This window comes from Myiozetetes cayanensis, unplaced genomic scaffold, assembly GCF_022539395.1.
Source record: "Myiozetetes cayanensis isolate MyiCay16 unplaced genomic scaffold, myiCay2020 scf22, whole genome shotgun sequence".
NCBI lineage: Eukaryota > Metazoa > Chordata > Aves > Passeriformes > Tyrannidae > Myiozetetes > Myiozetetes cayanensis.
In genome coordinates, this window is record NW_026087434.1 from 435,720 (window position 1) to 459,291 (window position 23,572).

A 23,572-nucleotide genomic window follows, 5' to 3' on the forward strand; every position below is an offset into this window, starting at 1 on the left:
GCCTGGCATGGGGCTTCATGTCCCACAGCCCCCAGCCCTGCAAGTGATGGGGACAACGGGGGACACCAGCACTGCTGGGAGCACTGCAACAGGCACGTTTGGCCACTAAGCAAGCTGACAGTGAGCGCTGGGATGCCCCAAGCCCACCACACCCACTGCAGGCACACTGGGACCTACATCAGGGTCCATGTTGCTGAGCAGTATTTGCAGGGATTTCTGGACAAATCTGCAGAGCCCATCCAGCACGATTCTGTCTATGTGTTCCACATAGTCCAGCCATATCAGTGAGGACTTGTCAGCCTTAAACAGAGTTGCATTCTCCTGCCATGGGAAAACCAGCTAGTGTTTGTCAGTGAACATCCAGCAAAGGTACTGGCTCGTGGCACAGTGGACAAATCCTTCCTTGTGGCCCCTGTGGGCCCATCCGACACTCCATCCCATGGGCCTCACCTCCACCATCCCCTGGATCCTCGTGCCCGTGTTCTCGATGACAGTGCGGCGCTCAGTTAAGGCGTTTTCTCTGCCATCCAGGTCCAGCAGAGCAGCTGCCTTGTTGTCCTTCCTTCTAAACAAGGGAGTGGCGGAGCAGTCCTGCAGGGAGGACAGAATGGGGCTGCTCTGCTGAGGCAGGGAAGGGAAAATCCCAGCTGGACGTGTCCCAGAAAGATGCTTGTGAAGCACCATCCAACATTACCTCCATCAGCTGGGTGATATTCTTCAGGTTCAACTTTACTCTCTGGACCCGTCTCTGCAGGTCTTGCAGGGTGTCCCTTATCTCCTGGATGTATTCCATGACACCTGGGAGAAAGATGCACACACAAACAGGTTGTGCTTTTGCAGATGCCTCCAGGGCAGCAGGAAGCCAGACAGTGTTGGGACCCCCCCAAACGCAGAGAGGATCCCCAGCCTTGGATGGCCGATGTGGGGGTTTGTACCTTCGTGGTTCCAGAACAGGGACTGCTCAGCGCTGGCCAGGTGGCCATCCAGGGCCTCCAGCTCCCCTGCCACCAGCGGCTGCTCCACTGGCAGCATCCGCTGCTTCACCTGGGGCCAACACATCCAGAGGTGAGTGCCCAGGTGGAGCAGGGACCCTGCTGCAGCTGAACGCTGAGGAACAGGGTCCCCATCCCTCCAGCACAGAACTGAGGGGCGGGAGGAGGAGGACAGCAGCAGCCACAGCTTGGCCTACCCACAGGATGGGCAGGGACCTGAGGTGCCAGTGATGTGTCTGTGGTGCTGCAACCCCCCAGCCCCTCTCAGCCTGTCTGGGGCTCAGGGCATGGAAAAGCAGCAGGATTGTCTCCCTTTCAGAACTTACCTCATTGTACCAGCCCACGATGAGCGCCAGGTTGTCCCCAAGCTTTTGGAAAGTCTCATTTTGGGCAAAGAGCCGCTCAGCACTCTCCGGGATGTCCTGCTGCTGCTGGATGTTCAGGTACTTCACCTCCCGCAGGACGGCAGTGAGCTGTGAGACGCCACCGTCAGGAAGGGGTTTATGGCAAAACCCACCACGCCTCAGGCAGCCCTTGACACTGCAGGTTTCACACTGGGGTGAGAGATGGCTGGTGTTCCCAGTGCCAGCACTGACCTCTTTGCTGAAGTTCACACTGAGGAGGGCAGAGTCGGGGTCCCTGCGGAGCAGTGGCTGCTCCAGGCTGAAGTGGCATTCCTTGCCGGCTCCACTTGCCCACTCCCCGTAGACTTTCTTGCTGTAACCTTGCAGCAGCGCCATCATTTCCTCATATTTCCCAGTTGCCAGCTCAGCCTCAGGACCCACCATGGCACTGTCAGGGTCACAATAAAGCAGCAGCTGCTGCACACAACATGGGAGGGGACCCAGGCCAGGCTGGATCCTGCCCAGCTGCCACCCCGTGTCCCCATGAGGTGACGGGGGACCTGCACATACGGGTGGTCGATGGCCAGCAAGTCCCTGCGTGGCCCCTCCAGCCTCTGCTGCAGCTCCAGAGCCCACTTCATCTGCCCAGCCACCGGTGGCATGTTCTTGTGGACGGATGGGGCTCCCCCGGGGGGTGGCAGGGACACAGTCTGGGTGTCGTACAGCATCTTCACGCTCTCCAGCTCAGCCTCGAACATTCCCAGCATGGCCAGGTAGCAGGGGGAAGCCTCAGCTCTGATCAAGGGTCGCTCCAGCACGGAGGCAAACATGTGCACCAGCTGTGGGAGAAAGAGGTGCTGGCTTCTGTGCCCTGGAGCACCCCTGGGAGGGGTGGTGACCCCCAGTCCCTGCAGGTGCCAGGCTGCCAAGCTGGGGCACAGGTACCTTCACGGCAGCTGACAGGTGGTTGCAGTCATCAAAGCCCTGGCAGAAGACAGCAGCCAGCTGCCTGTTCGCATCCTGAACCTTCTTCTGGAACTCTGCAAAATCTCTGTTCCATTGCTGCCAGCAAGAGCGAAATGATTTAAACTGGCACAGTCCCTGTGCCTGCTTCCCAAATCCTTCCTGAAGTGTTTGCTAAACTTGGAGGGCCCAGAGCCCCATGACCTGCCCCAGAGCCAGCCCTGTGCTGCTGTGGGACAATCCCATGGACTGCTCTGCAGCGTGTTCTGGCAAGAGACTCTTTTCTTCTCACTTAGCAAATGCTTACACCTCCATCCCAGCATCCATTACATTTCCATCCCCACATCTGCTCACCTCTTCACTGGGATCCAAGGGATCATATTTGCAATCAGCAAAACTCTTGGTGACTTCACAGATCTCTTCAGAGATCCGCAACACCCAGTTCCCAAGGAAGTTTCCTCGCACTCCTCCCAGAACTGTCTTCTCCAGCTTCAGGAAGTCAATGGCTGCCTGGAACAGCTCCTGGCAAGCACAATCCCCCATTTCACTTGGCTCCCCTGTCCCAGGCTGCAGGTGCAGGAGCTGCAGCATTGGCACAGGGCTGCATCCTGCCAGTTCACCATTCCTGAGGAGCATTCTCTCAGGGATGCTCCCTGGCCTGGCTGGGGGGTGCCTGTCTTGTCCTGGGGGCTCAGGGCCAGGAGGGCTGTGCCAAGAAGAGTGCCACTGTGCTCCCAGCGATGTCCCATTGCATCAGCAGCCCCAGCCCACCCTGTGCTGCTCTCAGGGACCACCCCAGCATCCCCAGGGCAGGGAAGGCACAGCTGCAGCTGGCACTGTGTCCCAAAATGCTGTGCTGTCACCTCGATGGTCTTCAGCCTGTGCAAGAAGGCTTCCATCCTTCTGAAGGTGCGGGTGGGGGGTAACTCGCAAAGCTGTGGCTCTTCCTGGGAGGGGAGAGGGTCTGTCAGTCAATGGGGCGGGCGTGGAGGGGGCCGGGTGCTTGCACACTGTCCCTACACTCACCGGGAACAACGTGGGCATCAGGTTGCAGCAGTAAGTGCTGTAGGACTGGAAGAACTTCTCTATGGTGGAGATGCTCAGTTTGATTCCCTCCAGGGTCTCCTGGGGTTCTCCTTGCAGCCCCTTCAGCACGTCCTCAGGGCTCAGGAACTTCTGGGTCTGGGACAGAGATGCAGGCAGGGACTATTGTCAGGAGGGTGTGAAGGCTCCTCATGTCCCCTTCATCCCCACAGGCTTGCTGGTGGCCACCTGCAGCCCATGCCTGCCCCAGGCCCCCCCAGCCCTCATGAGGACTCCTGCTGTTCCCTTGTCTGGGGTGTGCCTGTGTCACCGCAGCTGGACTCCCCACACCTGTCCCAGGGGGGCAGCTGGAGGGTCGGTGCTGGGGCTGTACCATGGCGATGAGGAGGTTGCAGATCTCCTGCAGGACACGGGCTATGTGGGTAGGTGAGTGGTAGAGCTGGCAGTGAACCCGGAGCAGGCAGACAGTGCAGAGCACCTTGGGCACAAAGGGCTGCAGCTGTGGGAGCAGAGCCCCATCAGTGTGGGGACGTGGCAGAGCTGGGGGCATGAGCCTCCCCGCAGCCTCTGGGGCTCCATGCCGCCACCCAGATGAGGCAGCCAGGCTGTGCCTGGTTATTTTGCCACATTACTTACCTGGGAATAATCTGATTGTTCCATCTCCTCCAGTAGCACCTGCAGCGGTTGCAGATGGAGGCTGACATCTTTGGCTTCCTCCAGGCCTGGTACAGGGAGAAAACTGTCAGGATGGGGACACCTTGTCAGAGGCAGCCACCACCACATCACAGGGCCTCACCAGCACTGACGGCCCTGAACATGTTCTGCAGCGGTGGCCAGTAGCAGCTGTTGGCCTTCTCCAGCGTCTTGGCCAGCACTGTCACTTGGGGCGAGAGCAGCTGGCACAGGAGAGGGGGCAGGCTCAGCATGGGGGGCTCAGTAGGGGGAGGCTTAGCACAGGGACATGCAGCCACCACGGGTGGGGCAGTACCTGGTCATTGATACACTGCAGGTTGGTCATCCTCATCTGCCAGAACTCGAACTCGACCCTGGGCAGGGGGTGCAGGCCCTCCAGCAGTAGCCGTGCTGAGTCCTGGCTCAAGATCTCTTCAATCTGCTGGGACCACTCAATGATGATGGTCTCGATGGAGTGCAGCACTGGACCATCTACAGGCCCCACCAGGCTGAAAGGCAGCCAGGTTATGCCCCATGGGAGCCATGAACTGCCCAGGGGAATCCCAAAGAGCCCCGGGGGGAGCCCCTTGTGCCTGTTTTATGTGGAGGTCTGGTATGGGCCCCTCAAACCTTCTCTGCTGCAGGGGTGGCTGTACCCAGGGGTGTGCAGGGGCTAAGCTAGTGTTCCAGTCCCTGTCCCTCCCTGAGGGACTTGTGCTACCTGGGCCCCTTTCCCTTTTCTGGCACCAAGTGATGCCAGCAGCACCCACCAGTCCAGGGCGGCGCCAGAGTCATCCCAGCTGATCAGGTGCTCGGGAAGTGGGAGCAGCGGCTTCCCCTGGATCTTCCCGCCCATCATGAACATCTTGCTCTGCAGCTGGTGGGTCTGTTGCACAACATCCTCCACCACTATCCTGGGCCAGCCCAGCCCCTGCTCCTCACTCAGAAGCAATGGGGACACGACCTGGAGGACAAGGCTGGGTTGGGTGCTCTCTCAGGCACTCTCGTGCTCGGGGCAGTGGGCAGTCATGCTGCCCATCCCACTGTCCCTCTTGCTGCCCATCACAGCATGGTCTCAGCCCAGCTACAGCTCCAGCAGTCACCAATGGGTTTTGTTGATGTTTCTGTCAGCAGTGTGACTAGGAGTCCCCTTGGTCTGGGTTTCCAGCTCTTATGGGCTGGGAAGTGTTGGGACCCAGCGGGGTCAGAGGCTGGAACACAAGCAAAAGCCTCCAACACATAAGGGGAATTGTGGGGGCTCCTGGGGCCAATGCAGTTTTTGGGTACTCTGGGCTGGCAGTGGGAATATTCATGGGAAGTTTGAGAGAAATCCACTCAGACATTTCCCAGATGTGGGACAAGGGGGAGGGGGCATTGCAATGAGTTTCTAAAACCACAGGGAGGAAGTGATCTAGTTGGGCCCAGGAGAAAACTGGGCTGGTGACCTTTCCCCAGCTCCTATCCTGGTGGGGCTCATTCAGCCTAGCACAGGAGCTGCCGAAGCTCAGGGCCAGTCGCCTGGGGCAAGTTTTTTCTATAAATGTCAGTTTCTTTTGGAGCCCACCTGGAATTTTGGCTTTAGCAACCTGCATGAGGCACCCCGGCATAGCATTGTGCCCGGGGAGCTCAGCTCACCCCACGTGCCCCAAGCCTGTGCCTGTGCAGGCCACCCACCTCCAGCAGCACGGTGATGAGCTGCTCCACAGGCGAGGGGCCAACGTCTCCCACCAGAAGACCGCTCTGGCAGTTCTCCTGGGTGATGTTCTCCCCCGTCTTCTTCACAAAGTAGATGCCCTTGCCCTTTAGGGCAGATGGGAAGCCCATAGTGGGCAGGAGCTGCCCAGAGGGGTTCAGCCCCAACACCAGCTCCAGTGCATCCTGCTGCTTGAAGAACTTGTCCAGCATGGTTGTGACCTCCTCGCTGCTCACGAACTTGCTCCACTTGTCCGTCGAGATGCGCAGCAACGCCGTGACCAAGCTCTCCATGAAACCAAGCCGTGGGTCCTGCCCAGCTGACATTGTGCCTGCAGCAGGCTCGGCTGTGGCTCCTGAGGGGATCTGGCGTCCAGCGGGCGGAGCTCCACTCAGATAGAGGCTGCACACCAACCCCCCCGACCCCCCCTCCTGCCCATCCCATCCCTCCACTGCCCGTCCCACCCCTCCGCTGCCCTCAGCCTTCCCTCTGCAGTCTCATGGGGAACTGCCAGTCCCATTCCTGCCTGGCCTCATCACCCCCAGTCCCATCAGCCACCGACCTGCTCTATCCCTGCCAGGCCTCATTACCCCCAGTCCCATCGCCCCACAACCTGCCCCACCCCTGCCTGGCCCTATCACCTCAGGCCCATTGCCTCTAGCCTGACCTATCCCTGGGCGTCCCTCTTGCCCTCCGATCTGCCCCACCCCTGCCTGGCCCCACTGCCCTCCTGGCTCATCCCAATCCTACCTGGTTCTACTGCTCTCCTGCCCTGCCGCAGCCCTCAACCCTCCAACAGCCTCCAGCCACCGTCTGCACCCCAACTGACACCACCTGCAGTTCAACCGACACAGCCTGCGCCCCAACTGCCCCCAGCACCAGCCCAACCGGCGCCGGCACCAGCCCCGCTGCAGGGCTGCCCTCTGCCCCCCCACATCCTCATCCCTCAGCAAGGGCTGGTGCCCACCCTGGCCCCACTCAGGCCACAGTGCCACTGGCTGCCCCATCTGAGGCACAGGGAGGGCAGAGACCACGGCAGAGAATGCCCCTGGCTCTGTCAGGGAATGCCCTTGCAGACCCCCACCACGGCACAAGTGCACAAGGCTGGACCAGCCCCCCCCCAGCCCTGGTGGCAGCAGCACAGCCGGCACAGGCTCTGCACTCCTGGCTTGCCCTCAGCCTCAACCTGGCTTTGATCCCATTCACAGCAGGTACCACCTGGGTATGAATCCCCCAGCCCCACTGCAGAACGAGGTACCTGAGTGGATGCCCCACCACTCCTGTTGTCCCAGGCCCTTTGCACAGTGCAGTGACTACCACTGTGGTGAGCAACCACTCACCTGCCCAGCCAAACTTGGTGCCAGCCCCACTGCCCAGCAGGATGCAGGAGCAGGAATTGTCCCAGCCCAGCACAGCCACCCACGCCCTGTGGCAAGGTCCCCAAGGCACTGTCCTAGCCAGGGGAGGCTGGTGAGGGCACAAGGCTCACAAACACCCCCAGCACACCAAGAAATATGGGGCTTTGAAGCGGAGCAGGCAGAGGTTCAAAACAAGACCTGCACTGGCCCCAGCGCTGCCACTTCATCCAACATGGCATCGCTGCGGTGCCGGTACCGAGACCTCGGGCTGAGAGGAGCATGAGCCTGCTTCAAGGCCAGGCACAGGGCAGGAGCTGGCAGTGGGGGGGGGCATGGGACTCCCACCCACGCCAAGCTGCACACAGAGCACAGGAGGCCAAGTGGAGCGCAGTGCAGTGTTTATTTGCTGTCAATCCTCAGCACTAGTTTACAAGGCCATGGCAAAAAAAAAAAAAAAAGTTAGAATAAAAAATCCTGCCCCCCCGCCCCGCGAGGCCTCTGCACTGAACCACCCACGTACAAAATAATCTACAAGGAGAAAACTATACAGGAGTATTTACATCTCTGATAAATAGACTAATACTGATCCAGGCATCTCCAGACCATGCGCAGGGACAGGACTTGACATGGGCGGATTGTGAGGCAGAGAGTGAGGGGCTGCAGCCCCCACCTATCCAGACCCCCGCCACAGCCATTCTCAGGACAGGCTCCAGATCTGGGCATGTCCCACCATGGCACCATGCCCCTGGCATGAGGGGGCTGTGCTGCAAGGATGTGCCAGGGGCAATGCCACCCAGTGCCACCTCATCCAAGTCACAACCCCCATGGCTGGACGAGGGCATGTCTGCGCCCTGTGTGGCACCACTGCAGACTGTGATGGTGACAGTCCCTGACCTTTGGCACTCCTGTGCCCATGGGGACCATTCCTGATGCAGGGGGCAGCTGTGAGGGTCTGAGGCAGCAGCGTGGGGACACCCAGGACAGACCCAGGCCCGCTACAACGAGGGTCGGGAGCTGCGTCTCTGTGGGGCCTCCCTGGGTCTGATGCCCTGCACCCCAGCACCTGGGGCACCCCAAAACTGCCAGCTACTCACTAACAGCTGCTCATCCTCTCGACAGGGCACCCCAAGTGTGTCTGGACACGGGTGTTGGGGGGATGCAGCGCCACGTGCAGCCACAGGGTTGCTGGGGGTCAGGAGCAGGGAGGGTGCCTGTGGTGCTGAGGCTGGAGCTCCCAGGGGTGCTGTGTCCCAGCTTGAGCCCATGAAGACACTGTCCTGGTGATGAGGCAGTGATGGAGGGCCAGAGGCACTGAGATGCCTGTGTCCCCTCCCTCCCCCCACAGAAAAGAAACAATGAAGCTGAAGTTGGGCCCTGGACCCTGAGGGCCAGGCTGCAGCACAGCCCCCACCACACAGACCCCCGGCCAGGGGGACGCTTGGGCTGCCGAGGGCATGCTGGCCTCACAAGGCCAATCTGGCTGCTAGTGCCTCTTGGTGGAGGAGACCTTCTTCTTCCTGGCAGCCAGCATCTCATAGAAGGGGTCCCGGCTGATGGCTGCCCTGGCAGGGGAACAAAGGCTGGGTCAGGCCAAACTACTGCAGGGCTGGGTGCGATCTGCCTGGCAGGGCCTTGGGCACATCCCTTTATGTCCCTGGGAAAGCTCACTCCCCCTGTCCTCACAGCATGCCCCAGGAAGCACTGTCTCCTTCAAGGGCAGCAGGCAAGTCCCCGCTGTGCCCCTGCCCAGCACCATGCCCCCCCCCTCCTCTGGGCACTCACTTGATGCACTTGATCCACTCCTCCTTCTCCTCAGGTGTGGGGGCAGAAATGCGGTACACAGTATGGTTCCCTTCCACCACACGCCCATCTGCCTCTGTCTTGCAGGCCTTGATCACCTGGTCCTTGTTGTCAGGGATGTAGAGCTCAAAGCAGTTCTGGGAGGGAAAGACCGCTCAGAAGTAGCTCCCTCCCCTTCCAAAGGGGACCCCAGGCTGGGAGGGACGAGGCAGAGTTGTGCTCTCCCAGTACAACCACCCCAGCATGGCAGAGGGATGGACATGCTGTGCTCATCACCCCATGGCCCTGCACAAGCTCTGCCACCAGTCCTGCTCACTGCAGTGACTGGCCCCAGGTCTGCACCTGGCCGCTGTGACAGTGGAAGAAGTGACCACTGTGGGGTCACCCACCTCTCCTAGGGGCATCCCGGGGGGCTGCAACACCTCCCAGCTTTCCCCGCCCGAGCCAAAGCACCAAAGCCCCAGAGGACACTGCTGCAGCACTCACGGGCTTCTTCGAGTCCTCCACCTCACGGATGCTCAGGTTCTCCAGGGGGATGATGCCACGGGGCTCCTTATCCTGGTGCAGCCAAGCAGAGGTTTAGCTGTGGGATGGACACTCCCAATCCAGCCCCTTCCCTGCCCCAGCTTGGCTCGCCCCACGCAGAGCCCACTCACCGTTGTATACTCGAAGTAGTAAAGGCAGTTGTCGGTCAAGATGAACCAGCGCCGCTTCCACGTCTTCACCCTGCCTCCTGAGAGCAGAGAGGGAAGGTTGGGCACAGCCCTGCAGGGCGCAGCCGGGCACGTGGCACACGGCAGCGAGGGAGCCAGGCCGACACACACGGCTCCAGCAGCACAGGGCCCGGGCGGACACACAGAGCCAAGCAGAGCCAGGCAGCGGCGGGCAGCAGCAGCAGGCAGCACACACCGCACCGAGCCGGAGCGGGAAGCGGACGGATGAGGATGGAGGCGAGGGTGGGGTGCCGGGCCGGGAGTGCTGAGCCCGTTCCCACCCAAAAACGAATTCAGCACAGCTAAATGATACAGCCAGGCAGCTCCCCGGGGGACACAGGGACTTTCTGTCCACACTGACCATGACCCACCTCATCCCAGTGCTGAGCCATGGCCAAGCTCTGCAGCCACCACCACAGTGGGAGAAGCCACTCCCTGGGCACAGGGGCCACTCACCCCTGGGCTCAGCTCCCCTCCACCGCGGCCACTGCAGCAGTGCTACATGTGGGATGACCACCCACCCTCGAGGACTGGGTCTGGTATAGACACAGGGAGCCACGGTGCGCACTGTGCCCCTGTTCCCCCATGCCAGCTGGGTGCCCACTCCAGTCCCTGCCCCACAGTAGTTCCGAGGGCCAGCACCAGTGCCCTGACACGCTGGGGTGCAGGTGCTGGAGCCGGGACAGCACCGGTGCTCGCACAGGGACTGCTGCGAGCCCTTGGCACAGCACAGGGCACCATGCAGATGGCTCTTGCCTGCTTCCATCCAGCTCCAGGCGCTTGGCACCCCTGAGCATCGCGCGCACAGCCCTTGCTGAGGACACACCAAACCCATCCCCATCCCTCGTGGCACCAGATGTGAAGACACACTGAGCTCAGGGTTGAGCTGCCTGCGGACACAGCGTAGCACGGCTGGGCGGGTCACCCTGGCCAGCAGCTGGGCAAGGAGCCACTGTGGCCCTGTCCTCCCCCAGGGTGGTAGAGGAGGTCGCAGGCCTTGAGGAGAGCGTGGCATCGGTGGGGTCACACCCCAGTCCCTGCCTGGTGGCGGAGCAGTGCTGTCCCGCGGCAGGCGAGGTCCCCGGGCGGTGCGGGGTTAGCAGCAGCAGCAGCAGCAATGAGACTCATCACCAGCAATTAAAAACGCAAAGGAAACGAAGCCCCAGCAGTGTGAGCAGAGCACAGGAGAGGGGTACGTACCTCCTGGAGTTGGGGGGCAGGGAAAGGAAGAGCCAAAATCATGGAAACATATAAATGAGGGAGAAAAGAAAATTAAAAAAAAAAAGGGAAAAAAAATAAAAAGAGGAATCCCAAAGCCCCCCCTTGCCCTGCAGGTCAGTAGGGCCAGGCTGCAGCAGGGAAGCTGTGAGGGGTCAGGCTGGTGGCATGGCCATGGGGGCCGACTGCCCTGGCTCACTGTGGCTCTGTGGGATGGGGGTCCTCAGCTGCTGGGCACAGAGCCTGGCACCCTCCACCCCATGGCTGACCCACAGGGTCTCTCCCTTCCCCACAAGTGAGCTGGGGTCCACAGCCACTCTGCTGCCTCTCTGCCCTCCTGTCCACCGACAGTGGCAGTACCAACCTGAACCTGTGTGCTCCAGGCCCCTCCACCTGCTGGGCGCTGGGCTTGTCAGAGATGGGAGAGCCTGGAGCTGTTCCCCGAGTCCCCTACCCCAGGATGGGGAGCAGGTGGCTCTTGCTCATCCCCTGGGCCAGCAATAAGGCCCCACCCCCTCCCAAGGGGATGGTCATACATCAGGAATCCTGACCCGAGCCAGAACCCCAGGGAAAGGCCCCACTGGACCCCGATCCTGCCAGCACCCATCCCCCCGCCACTGGACCCATGCAGAGGATTCCCCAGAGGTGCTGAGAAGAGAAGCCACAGGAGCCAGGGCGCGGAGGGCTCCGGCTGCAGGAGCCGGGCGGTGCAGCAGGGATGCCATGCACGCTGCCTGCATGTGGAGCTGGGATGCAGAGGTGATAATGCTGTGGGAAGGTGAGGCAGGGGCTTGTCTGTGGCACGGAGGGGGGACACACGCAGCCTGGGGCAGCTCACCGCTCACTCCCAGGAGCCTGTTCTGACACACCCTGCTGTGACTCGGTGACCTGAAGGGCCTCAAGGTCTCTATGTTTCAACACTGGACCTTGGTACCAGGTCTGCACCCTGGGGGTTTGCCCAACCTAGAGGCAGAATCCCCTGGGATACCCACCCTGCCACTCTGCAGGGCCTCCTCAGCTCTGAGTTCATTCCTGCTGCCCAGTCAAGGGAAGATGGAGGGCTGCTGGATGTATGGATGCCTTTCCCGAGGGCGCTGTGCCTCCCTCTGCAACCTCCTCAAGCTCCGAAGAGCCAGGGCAGCAGGAGAAGTGTGGGAAGCCCAGAGGCATTGCACCCATGTCCCAGGTCTGTCCCTAGGGACAGCATGCCCTTCCTGGCCACCAGCACTCACCAAGCTTCAGGAGCCAGCCCTCACGGTCAGGGTTGAAGAAGGTGTGCGTGAGGTCGTTGCCATCATCCTCGGGGATTTTGAAGGGCTCATTCTTGATGCTCTCGTAGAGATTCTGGTACAATGACACATGGTGTCAACTCTGCTCTGCCCCGGAGCCCTGTGGCAGGCCCTGCTCCAGGTCAGCTCTGCAGCCTGGCCCTGGCCCCTCCATGCTCTGGCCCTCACCCGGAGCAGCTCCTCAGGCAGATCTCCCCCGTCATTGATGCCGCGGTTCATGGCGATGAACCGCTCCGCCGTGGGCTTGTCCTTCACATTGGGGTTGTGCAGACTCGTGTTCAGCATGATGATGGCAAAGGAGAGCACGTAGCACGTGTCTGTGGGGGCAGAAGAGAAAGTTAGCTGCGGGGCAGGATGCCAGGGAGAGGGTCTGGGGCAGGCACTCACCTGTGGACTGGAAGACACCGGGGTTGCACTGGCAGTACCGCTGCGCAAAGGCCTCCATCATCCGGTCGATCTTCTGCGCCTCCCCGGGCAGCCGGAAACTCCACAGGAACTGCCTATGGAGAGCAAGTTGTGGCGCTGATTTGGGGGCTCCATGGTCCCTCGGCCCATCGTGGTCCCCCGCACAGATGGGCCACACTTTGCTCCTGGCCCCTTGCTCACCGCAGGGCCTGCACAAGGTTGAGGTCGGTGAACTCGTGCAGCTCCACGAAGGCATGCAGGACTTGGATGTTGAACTCATCCCTGTGGGAACAAAGCCAGAGCACGAGGGATGCATGATCAGCAATCCTGTGACTGCCGAGCAGCCCCACTGTTCCTGTCCTGCTCCAAACTCTACTCATTCATGGGGGGAAGCTGCAGCTACCCTCAGTTCGTGTCCTGGGCTCATCTGCACACACCAGCTGCTTGCAAGTGCCAGCCAAGGACTGAACACCCCCAACTGCCCCCAGCACACCGGGTACCCCCACTTGGCTGCCCTGTGAGCTCAGAGCTGCAGTGTCCCATCTCTCAGGCAGCAGGAACCCAGAACGTCCCCAGGAGACCCGAGGCCAGCACACCTCTCGCCCAGGTAGTCACCGATGGCTGTCTTGTTGAGGCCTTCTCCCTTGTACAGGAACTGAGCGATGTCCTCGCACGTGTTCTTCAGCAGGTCATTCTCGATCAGGAACTGGATGCCCTGCAGCAGTGCAAGAGGTGCTATTCAGAGGTCTGCTGCTGCCTCCACCAGCCTGCCTGATGACCCGAGCCCCTGCCCACGGGCTCTGCCCTGGCTCAGGCATCCAGACTGGGAGGTGGCAGAGCCCAGCACAGTCTCAGAGGCTGCTGACCAGCCCTGCTCCCCACCCCAAAGTACCTTCTTGGGATCCATGTTGAATTTCTTCCTGCCCATCGCCACCTGCTTGTTCCTCTGCATGTTTTTCCTGCAAGGCACGAAGCAGCTCTGAGCATCCAGATGGGACCTGCTGCCTCTGCTCGGCCCCTGGGGCAGTGCACTGCAGCGAGGGTCAGTCCGGACCGGCGGGAACCAGGCCCTCACGCTGGTTCCTCGCAGGGTGAAGCCGACACACTGCTCTGCGTCTGCCCCGTGCTGCTCTTGGCCAGCCGGGCCCCAGAGTAGAGTGGAGCTGCCGTACCCACTCTTGGGGTCACCCTGAACCGAGGGGGTGCAGGTACAACACCTGTCAGGTCAGTTGTGCATGGGGAGGCTTGGGTAAGCTGGCTGCAGGCTCTGGGGAGAGCAGTGAGGCTGGCCGGAGGGGACAGCCTTCATGCCCCAGTGGGTGATTGGGAATGGCGCTGGGAGTCGGCTCCCGCCGGCTGCTGGGATCATCCTGGCTGGCACCGTCTGCACCAGCTCAGAATAACAAAGGTCCACAGCGGCTGTGTCAGACAGAGGGGCTGGGGTTTAGACAAACAGACCTGGGAGCAGCAATTGAGGCTGGGATCCTGTTCCCAGGAGCCCAGAGCACCTGGGAAAGCCACCCACACCAGGACTCATGGGCCAGGTCTCAGCTGTCCTCAGCTCCCACAGGGCACCATAGAGGGCTCAGTGGGGCTCTGGGCCGGGACTCACCTCTCTTCCGTGGAGCCCAGGTTCTCGATCTCATTTGTCACTTCTGCTATCTCATCCTTCAGGCGCTGTGGGGAGAGGGTACTTTGGAGGGGCCTCCACCCCAGCCCTCCAGCCCTCAGCCCTGGAGCCAGCCCCATTCCTCCAGAAAGCCCCGCAGACCCTCCTTTCTTTCTTCCTTCTCTCCATCCCCCTCCCACCCTAAAGCACTGCCCTGGGGCTGAACCAGCTCAGGGGGCACTGTCAGTGGGGATGGCTGCCCCCCCTCCTCCCCCCGCTGCTAATCCCTGCAGCATCACAATGCTCCCAGCATGCAGGAAGGAAGAGATTCGGAGGTTAACAAAATTACCCCTAATCCCTTCAGATCATGCCCAGCATATGGCAGTAATTAGCCTCTGCTGCCTTAATCGGGGACAGGACTGACAGTGTCCCAGATGAGCTCTGACCTCGCAGGCGCCTGCCAGGGCAGTGGCCTGGCCCAGAGACATGGTCCCTGCCCGTGCCAGGCAGGGGCTGGCACAGACACCAGTGCCCCGGGGCATGGCACAACTGCACAGCCTGGAGCTCTGCAGGGCACAGGAAAAGCCATGGCTGCCTCGGCAGGGCAGAGCAGAGCAGCCTGGCTGCCACCTGGGATCACGTCCCTGCTGGGAGCCTCTCCCTGTCCCCAGGCCGCCTTGGAGGCAGCGCTGTGAGGCAGTGGGGTAAGGGACCCTGGATAGGGCTGCAGGAACCCTGCCAGTGACATGAGCAGGGAGATCATCCTCTGCCTCCCAGGCTGTTCTCTGAGACAGGGGGATTGTGTGGGTGTCAGCCCTCAGCATTCAGACCTGTATGTCAGCCAGCAGCTCCTGCTTGCGGCGGCGGATGTTCTCCAGCTCCTGGCACTCCTCTGGGGTCAAGTCACTGGGCACTGAGCAGAGATACGGTCAGGTCAGCACGTGTGGCCCTGGGAATCAGCCCTAACAGGCTCCTGGCACAGCCTGTGCTCTCAGCTGGCAGTCCTGGGCCTGGATGGAACCAGAACATGGAGCTGCCAGCTGCCCAGAGGAGCCGGGCTGATGAACAGAGTCCCCAGTCCTGCGGAGTAGCCAAGTGGCACTGACGGCATGCAAGGAATGCGAGGGTCAGGGCATCGCCCTGCTGGGCAGCGGCTACAACAGGGAGCTAGGCACCACCGGGTCCTGCTGATTCAGCCCATGGCAGCTGCACAGTGAGGACCAGCACAGCCCCCAGACCAGCTCCAGCGCTGCTCCCGCCAGCCCCAGCCCTGATGCCCCTCCATGTCCCATTTCACTCTGCTCTACCCCAGCTGGGCTGGTGTGGGTACCCATTCTGGGCCCTTCCCTGGCTGGGCAGCTCTGTTGTGCCCCATGGCACAGGCTCCATGCAGACCTGGAGCCCCACAGGTTGTTCTGCCATACTGAGCCAGCCGCAAACATAAACCAACTCCTAGCCACCCCTGCAGCCCACTCTGCACTGGATCCATCATTCCAGGGCAGGGCCTGGAGTTGGCACACCCTCCTGCACACCATGATGTCTACACCTCCCTGTCACCCCGGAGAGCCAGGCACTCCCTCCCCAGCAACATCAGAGGCTCAAGCACAGGGCTGGCGCATGCCCCCCCTTGCTCCCAGAACATTCTTAGTGCTCCCTGCTGTGTGACCTCCTGAGTCAGGGTGACAAGGTATGCCATTCCTGTTCCCTCCAGTTGCCAAGGCCACCTGCTCCTCCAGCAGCGCTCCCAGCCCTCCTCCTATGCCCGTGTCTCCCACCTCTGCCAGAGGGTTCCACACATTGCAGCAAAGTCGCCCGCAAGGACACCAAACCACCATCCCTACAGAGCACAGTCCCCAGGAAAGGTGGCAGCAGCACCCACAGGCTCAGCTCTCGTGTCATCCCCACCTCCCACCCCGGGGTTCTGGGGACAAGCACCAGTGGGCTGTCACATCCTCCCCTGCCCCAAGCGTTACCCTCCATCCTGCTGATGTCCCGTGTGCCACCACATGCATGGGCACCAGGCCACCGCTGCTGCCAGCCAAGACTCACCGGAGCATCCACAGCACAGTCACTGCCCTGTGCCAGCGCCCAGGGACACCATGTGCCTTTGCACTGGCACCATCCTCAACCGCACACTGCTTGTCCCCGCGCCGCCTCCGAGGGAGCCTCCCTGGGGTGACCGTGACCCCACACCCTGAATCTCTGAGCTCAGCACTTCCCTAGCCCTGCTCCGGTTTCTGATGAGCTTCCTCCTTCGCAAACCCCTCTGCCAAGGCTGAGGCGCCTCAGCTTGCGACACCGCGTCTCAGACCTCCCAATGCTTTCAGTTTCCCATGTCAGGAAGCCTGAACCAGATAAGTTGGCTCGTGGCACTACGTTAAAAGTTACTTAAACTTCTAATGACAGAGCTGTGTCGATGCATCCGAGCACCTTCCACATGTCCCAGTGCTGCTGCCACCAGCACCAGCCCCCCCCCCGCCCCAGCTCATCAAGCCCAGGCTCACTGCAGGAGGGATGAGCTGTGTTGTCAGACACAGAAACCCCCAAATCCCTGGGCTGCTGCGTGTGCTGCAGAACCCTTTCCCCTGGCTGCAGGACCCTCCTGTCTGGCTGCAGGGAAGGTCAAATTCAGTGCCAGGGCTGGAGCTGGGCCAAGGCGAGTGCTCAGCACTGCCTTCCCCTGCCCACCTGGGAGCGGTCGGGGGTCTCGGCGGGGCTCTCGGCGGCCCCAGAGCAGGCACGGCGCAGGATGAGACGCTGCAAGGCAGCGGGGATGTCAGGGCTGTGCTGGAGCCCCAGAAGGTCCCTCCCAAGCGGAGGCTGAGCACTCGTGACAGCGGCCCAGCCATGTCAGCAGCAGCCAGAGGAAGAGAAACCCCAGACGCAGGAGCTTTTCTAGGGAAGGAAGAAGGCATTAACCCTTCCCTGGCCCTGCACCTTGGGGAGCCCCAACAGGCCTGGCTGCGAGCAGAGCAATGTTGACGGATGGGGAGGCTGGAGCACACACTTCCCCCAGCCTCAGCCTGGCAGGAGTCGCACAGTGACCCACCAGACGTGGGATTCCAAGCAGTATTACACTCCCCATCAGACAGGGGACCAGGGGCTCCCACACCTCCTGCTGCTGGCAGCTGAGCCTGAGGACCCTGTCCAGGAGCAGTAAGGGCCACCGGCAGGATTTGTCCACCTGTCTTAGACTCCGGGTTCGCCATGGCCTGCAGTGCCCTGGAGCGGCAGCCACAGCTCATGTCCCCTCCCCACTGCGGCCAAAGCAAAGCCCTGTGGCACAGGGGCTGTGCTCAACCCGTGCTCTGTCCTGTCCACTGCCTCGAGGCCCTCGGGCAGGGCTGGGGGCAGGGGAGCGGGGCAGACACGGAGCCACTCACACCCCTCGCCCACACACCCCAGCTCACCACTGCCCTCCGCCCTGAGCACCATCGCGGCAGGGCCTCACACTGGCCCTGCTGGCTGTGCCTGCGCTGCCGATGGTTCTGCAGAGGCAGTTCCACAGAGCTGCTGCCATGCCAGGTGCGGGCACCTGCCGCCTCTGTGCCTCCACGGTGACTCAGGGCCACGGCACCAATAAGCTCCAGGGCCGCCCTGGCGTCATCCCGGCCTTGCGGGAGCCAGCACCACCAACACCCTTTTCCTGCCGTCATGAGCCAGAGCTGCCAGCACCTTAACTCCTCTGCTCCCGGTTGGACAGCAAAACAGGGTGCCACGGCCCTGCTGCCTCTCCTTGGCCCAGGGCCGGAGGACTCGATGTGCTGGGGTCCCAGACAGACAGGTCCCGGGGCTGGCCCGGCCCTTCCTTCCTCGGGGGCTGCCAGGACAGTCACCCCAACACACCTAGAGATAACTGTGCAATGAAGGGCCCCCTCTCTTCCCCTCTGCCAGCTGGGTCTCCCCACCCCAAAAGACCCCCAGCGCTGCCCTGCAGCTCCCCCTTGTCTCTGCTAGACCCCCCCACTTCAGGTCCAGGTCCTGTGCAAGCCGTGGGGACCACTGGTCCACAGGTTCCATGACAGCTCTCTTGCTCCAGGGTGCCTGTAGGGACCCCACTGCTCCATGCAGGACCCCTTTGCAGCAAATCCAGGCCCTGTGGTGCCGTGGCTGCAGCGGAAGAGAACCCAGCCTGTCCCTGCTCCTGTCAGCTGCCTGCAGAGGCTGCATCAGCCTCGGTTGCCTTGACTCAGCTAAATCCTGCTCAGCAGCATGAGATGGAGACACAGTACAGCACCAGGAATGCCAGTTATGGAGTGAGAGAAGTGCAAGTTTCAGAAGCCTCAGGATGTCCTTTGGCCCCCTGAGCCACAGCACCAGCCAGCTGTGCTGCTGGTCCACGCTGTGCCACACCAGAGAGGCAACAGCCTCGGGGTCAAACAGACTATGGAGACAAGCCCAGGGTCTGTGTGTGCTGCTCTGGGTGCTGCTGCCCACCATGCCCCTTGGTGAGGTCCCATGGGGCCCCCAGGAACTTCCTGCCCGTCTCCCTGAACCACATCCTGTTTTCACTGTGCTGCGTGCACACCCCGTTTTGCATCAGCCCCATCCTTCCCCACTGACAGCCAAGGTGCGTCAGAAGGGTTTCAGAACACGCAGCTTCAAGAAAGACCGTCCAAAGTTGCTGGATCCTGTGCCCAGGGCCCTTGTCCTGCTTTTGTGCAGGCCTGCCCAGCACTCCCGCTAAATGACCCAGAGGCCAGCAGGAAACCCCTGTCCACAGCCATTGCCTCACTCCTAGTGGCTCCAGGCTCTAGCACTCCCCCACACAAACCCCTGGCACGGCCAGGTGAGCACTGGCTCAGCCATGTCAACGTGCATCGCGCACTGTGCAGGTGCCAAGAGTGCAGCCAGCCACGCGCCTCATCTGCTGTCGGCACCACTCATGGTGCCAGGCCTTGGGAGGAGCAGAGCCCGCTGCTGCTCAGCCACAGGGCTGACCAAGGAGGTCCCGCAGCCCCCTGCCCCACCACGTAGCACTCTAGTCCCACAGCCAGGCAGGAACCTGCAGACAGCAGCAGCTCACACAGGCAGCCAGCCCTCAGCACATCCCCAGTGTGGCAGGCACTGGGTTTTCCCACACAGAATTCCCTTTGGACAGTGCCACCCCAAGGTGCCCTCGCAGCCACAGGCACTCGCCGTGGTAAGGGCAGCCAAGCGCTCACACATCGCAGGGCAGCGGTGAGGGTGAGGGGCTGGGGCAGGACCCGCCGTGGCTGTGCCACACTCCCTGTGACCATCCAGTTGCCACCGCGGGGCAACATCAGGCAAGGGGTCCATGCCTGTCTGTCTTGCTGGGGCTCGGTGCTTGCAGAGGACCGAGCCTGGGGAGGTTGGCAAAGGAAGGAGGCAGCAAGACGGCGAGGACACTGTGTGCCGCTGTCAGCAGGAGCCATATGGAGCTAGAGCCATATGGAGCTGGAGCCACGGGCACCACCGTGTCTGCTGGGGGATGGGGACCCCGCAGCACAGAGGGGAGGGGGGGCACGCAGCGCCTACCTGCCTTGGCAGCCACCGAGGGGCAGAGAAAGGCCTGGAAACTGGAGGCGCAGAGCTCGCTGACCGTCCCCATGCTTCAGGGGTCCCACACAGGATGCCACCAGTTCCGGGGGGCAAGGCAGGCGCAGGCAGAGGTCCGGTAGCAGCAAGCAGAGGCCAAGCAGCAGCAGGCAGAGGCCAGGCAGGTGCACGTGGCCGAGCAGCGGGCTCCCTGGTGCCAGGGCCCCAGGGCAGGGTGCAGGCAGGGGAGCCAGAGCACTCCCGGCTCCGGCTGGAGCTGGCTCTGGCAGGGGAGCTCCAGCCGCAGGAGCCCACGCGCCGGTCCCAGCCAATCCCCGCCGCACCGGCACACCAGCCCGTGCCGCTGCCGGAGCCCCGGCCGGCGGCTCAAAGCCACTTAGAGGGCGAGGAGTTTGGGAAGTCCCCGGCAGCCTCTGCGCCCAGGCCGCCTGCCCCCCAGCAGCCCCCTTGCCCCCGCAGGGGGCCGGCAGCGGGGTATTTTTAGAGCGGTTTTATCCCTCCGTATTAGAGCATTAAGCATCGGGAGCCGGCGGTCGCGTAGCAACGAGTGCTGCATGGAGGAAGGTGCACCCGGAGACAGCGCGGCAGCCTGAGCGTGGGGGTGCACCACAACCCCCGCTCCCGGGGCGCAGGGCCCGGGCTCCGACCCTGGCACAGCCTGACAGGTTCAGCCAGCCCTGTGTGCAGACATGGGCAGGTGCCGAGCCCCAGTCACACCCCAGAGGTGCTGCCCACTCTGCTCTGATCCTAGGTTGTGGGGGGCCTTCTGCAGCACGAACTGGGGGGTCTTGCCCTGGGATCCCAGCCTGAGGCAGAGCTGTGAAGCAAGGGAAAGGTGCAGCCCTTCTGCCCTCCTACCCTCCAAACACTGAGCAAACACAAACCGGACTGACAGCTCCTTCCCTCAAAGCAGAAGCGATCTCAAGCACAAGGCACACCATGAGTAACAAACCCTAGGGCCTGTTGGGGCAGGAACAGCCCAGTAGCTCTGCTCATCTGCCCCAACAATCACTGGGATTGCTGAGCCAGGAGTAACCCAAGTGGGGCAGGCAGGAGCCCAGAAGGGGTGGGCGGTGGGGAAGGGCACCCTGGCAGGCAGGAGCAGTCCCTGTTCCTGGGAGCACTGTGACTGCAAACCAGAGAGACAGTAGAAAAGGGCAGCTGCTGGAGCTGCGAGGGCAGCCAGGCACTCACCATTGACATGACTGACCTCCTGCTTTCAGCATCACTTCCCCTTTCCCAGCCAGAGCGGTGGTTGCCCCATCACAGGGAGGCAAAAGGGCAGGCGAAGGGAGCCGGGGACACAGCGGGGCTGAGTTGGGCAAGTGCTGTGGCAAATGCCTGCCCAGACCCTGGACTGGCATCTGGAAAAAAACCCATAGGGCACACGGGTGCTTTGGCCAGGATGAGGCAGGGCCAGGTAGCATCTCCCATGCAGAGTGATCCAGATGCCTGGTTTGGTCCTTGCACCCTGCCTGGGTGAGGTGGGGTGCTTACAAACACCTCGGGGTCACAATAACCACGGTTGTGGCCCCAGTGTGTGATTGTGAGCATCAGCAGTGGGACTCATCATTTTCTACTCCAAACATCTCAGGAGAAGAACCAGCCAACTGCCTCTGCCCGAGACCCCAGCTCTGCTCTCTGAGCCCACTGCTACCCCTGCACTGTTCCTGCACCTTCAACCTGGGAGCCCCCAACTGAGGGCCCAGTGACTCGCCCTGGCTCACCCCACATCATGCCAAGGAAGGAATTGGGGCATCATTGGCAGCTTCCCCAGCAGCATTCCCTGGTGCAGAGGGGCATGCCACGGTCCCAGGATTCCTCTGAAACTGCTGAGCCTGTGCCAAGAAGCTGCCAGCGCCCACTGGCAAAACAGGGCTGTGCAGGCTGGCAACGAGGAAGACAGGGATTCCCTGGGTGGGGAAGCCCCTGGCCTGCTGGGAGAAGTGGCAGCCCACCCTCCTTTGCAGATTGCCCACACCTTGCCCATCCTGCCTCCACGCATCCATCCTGCCCCAGACAGCGAGGCCCCCCAGGCACAAGCCGCTTTGCTGGAGGCTGCATCAACCCTGCTTAGAGAAATCCCTTAATCCCCAGGCCAGAGTGAGCAGTAATCCCTTGAGTGCAGCAGGATTACCAGCACTGCCCAATCCCCCTCACCCTGGGCCATGATGGGGCCCAGCTCAGGACAAGGTGCTGGGACCAGACCGTACTCCCCACTTCCTTTTGCTGATGCTGCAGCTCGATGGGGTAGGAGCAGCTGGGATGCTCCCTAGTAGGACACCGCTGCCCCACGGTCCAGAGGCGTTTGACCCACGCTATGACGCTCGCTCAGCTACGGTGAGGTATAGGATGGGTTTGGTCTCACCGCCATCCCATGGGGAGATGCTGGGAAGGGGATGGGAGTGCAGCCCTGCGCTCTGGCAGGAGTGTGGGGAGCCCACATCTGTGCCACCAGCTGCTTGCTCCAGGATTTGCTCTCTGCTGAAGCAGATAGGCTGAAGAGGGGCTGTGAGCTGTGGGGCAGACACTGGCATCAGCAAAATCCCACCAGCAAGAGTCTCCCTGTCGGCTTCCACCATGCCGTGGCCTCAGCAGAATGTCCTCTGCTAAACCAACTCAGCTCAGGGGCTTCAGGGCAGCTGCGGGGTTCTGTTGCCCCTGGACAGCGGCGAGGGTTGGAGGTGGCTGTGCTGCTCCCTGGGGGTGGGGTGAGCGGGACACTTCTGATGCTGATAGATGACCCGGGACATCTTCCAGGTAATTCCGGGAAGCTGTGAGAGGCTGCTCGCTGAATCGCTCCCCGCGGCGCTCTCCCGCTAACGGGTTGTCTCTGACAACGCCCGAGCCAGGCCGCAGCACGGCCGGGCGCTGGCACCTTATCTCGCACTGTGAAGTCCTCGCAGCCAAGCACAGTCACTTCTGGGGTGGAACAGCAGTTCCTAATCGGCTGTGCCGCACAGCTGCGCGGGGCAGGAAGGCGGCCCGCGAACCGGCACCGCCGGCAGCAGCACTTCCCCGGCACCGGCTGCTCCCGCGGGAAGAACGGCCACCAGCACGGCTGCCCCACCGGGGCCATGGGCTCACATCTCACCCAGACCCCCGCCTCCCCCTCAGCAAGGTCCCTACTCAAGGCAAAATCACCTGCCGACCACAGGAACCTGCCTGGAGGGGCCCGGCACAGGCAGACCGGGCACTCCCCTGCCCGGTCCCGGTCCTCAGCACCGGGACGGAAAGCTCGGCAGGCACCGAGCAGAGAGGGAAGCGAGAGGCAACTGCGTGGGCATGAGAGAGGGAACCTGCAGTCCCTGAGCCGCCGCTGCCCGGCCTGGAGCGTGTCCCGAGCCGAGGGGGTTTGTGACAGGCAGCCGCCATCGAGGCGAACCTGCCCTGAACTCTGCGGGGTCGGGACGCAGCAGCTCCGCGGGGGCACCTGGGGGCCAAGTGCAGCAGCAGGTCCCGGAGCTGCCGGCGCAGTGCGGGGCGCGCAGGGGGGGCAGCCCCGCGGCTCGCCCGCCCCCCGTGCCGGCGGCGGGAACTGGGTGCCGGCTCCTTCCGCCACCCGCGGCCCCGCCCGCCCGAAGGCCGCGGCCACTCTGACACCGGGTCCCGCCGCCCCCCCGTCCCGCACCTGGGAACGGCCCGGCCCGGCCCAACCGCGCCCGCCCGGGAGAGCCGCTTCCGCCCCAGCGCGGACGACCGAGAACCCCGGCGCTTCACCCCGGCCCGGGCGCGCCCTAAGCCCGAGCCCTCCGCCCCGTCCCCCGGGTGCCGGGACCCCCGGCCCGCACTGACCGCAGCCGCCGCCCTCCTCCTCCTCCATCCCGCCGCCGCTCCGGCCCCGCCCGCGTGACGAGCGCGCCGCGGCCGCCACGGCCTGCGTCACGTGGGCCCGGGGGCGGAGCCACCCCGGCCCCGCCCCTTTCCCCCATCCCGAGCGGGCCGATGGACA

The 23,572-nt window shown here is 62.5% G+C and overlaps 2 protein-coding genes across 3 annotated transcripts in view; both read right to left on the bottom strand.

Annotated features, from left to right (window-relative positions):
- DNAH17 (dynein axonemal heavy chain 17) overlaps positions 1-6,034 on the bottom strand; it is a 32,793-nt gene extending 26,759 nt beyond the window's left edge. The window contains exons 1-17 of the mRNA XM_050319075.1: positions 5,690-6,034; positions 4,786-4,979; positions 4,332-4,524; positions 4,140-4,239; positions 3,980-4,065; positions 3,717-3,842; positions 3,326-3,481; positions 3,163-3,246; positions 2,654-2,821; positions 2,282-2,398; positions 1,907-2,175; positions 1,589-1,784; positions 1,319-1,465; positions 936-1,044; positions 695-798; positions 451-591; positions 178-321 (exon numbers count right to left, since the gene is read on the bottom strand). Coding sequence (XP_050175032.1) covers positions 178-321; positions 451-591; positions 695-798; positions 936-1,044; positions 1,319-1,465; positions 1,589-1,784; positions 1,907-2,175; positions 2,282-2,398; positions 2,654-2,821; positions 3,163-3,246; positions 3,326-3,481; positions 3,717-3,842; positions 3,980-4,065; positions 4,140-4,239; positions 4,332-4,524; positions 4,786-4,979; positions 5,690-6,034 — 2,679 coding nt within the window. The remainder of the gene's footprint in view (positions 1-177; positions 322-450; positions 592-694; positions 799-935; positions 1,045-1,318; positions 1,466-1,588; positions 1,785-1,906; positions 2,176-2,281; positions 2,399-2,653; positions 2,822-3,162; positions 3,247-3,325; positions 3,482-3,716; positions 3,843-3,979; positions 4,066-4,139; positions 4,240-4,331; positions 4,525-4,785; positions 4,980-5,689) is intronic.
- Positions 6,035-7,447: 1,413 nt separating this feature from the next.
- CYTH1 (cytohesin 1) lies at positions 7,448-23,501 on the bottom strand. 2 transcript variants are annotated; one of them, XM_050319209.1, is made up of 13 exons: positions 23,416-23,501; positions 14,931-15,013; positions 14,104-14,168; positions 13,384-13,450; positions 13,088-13,206; positions 12,693-12,773; positions 12,474-12,586; positions 12,255-12,403; positions 12,029-12,141; positions 9,523-9,601; positions 9,353-9,424; positions 8,849-9,003; positions 7,448-8,628 (listed from the first exon to the last, which is right to left on the bottom strand). In XM_050319209.1, the coding sequence occupies exons 1-13, from the start codon at positions 23,441-23,443 to the stop codon at positions 8,550-8,552; spliced, it is 1,203 nt and encodes a 400-aa protein (XP_050175166.1). In that variant the 5' UTR covers positions 23,444-23,501; the 3' UTR covers positions 7,448-8,549. The 2 variants fall into 2 exon arrangements, with proteins under 2 accessions (XP_050175166.1, XP_050175165.1); XM_050319208.1 differs by lacking the exon at positions 23,416-23,501 and adding an exon at positions 19,600-19,755 and having other exon boundaries at positions 9,523-9,599; positions 12,030-12,141.
- Between the last annotated feature and the right edge of the window lie 71 nt (positions 23,502-23,572).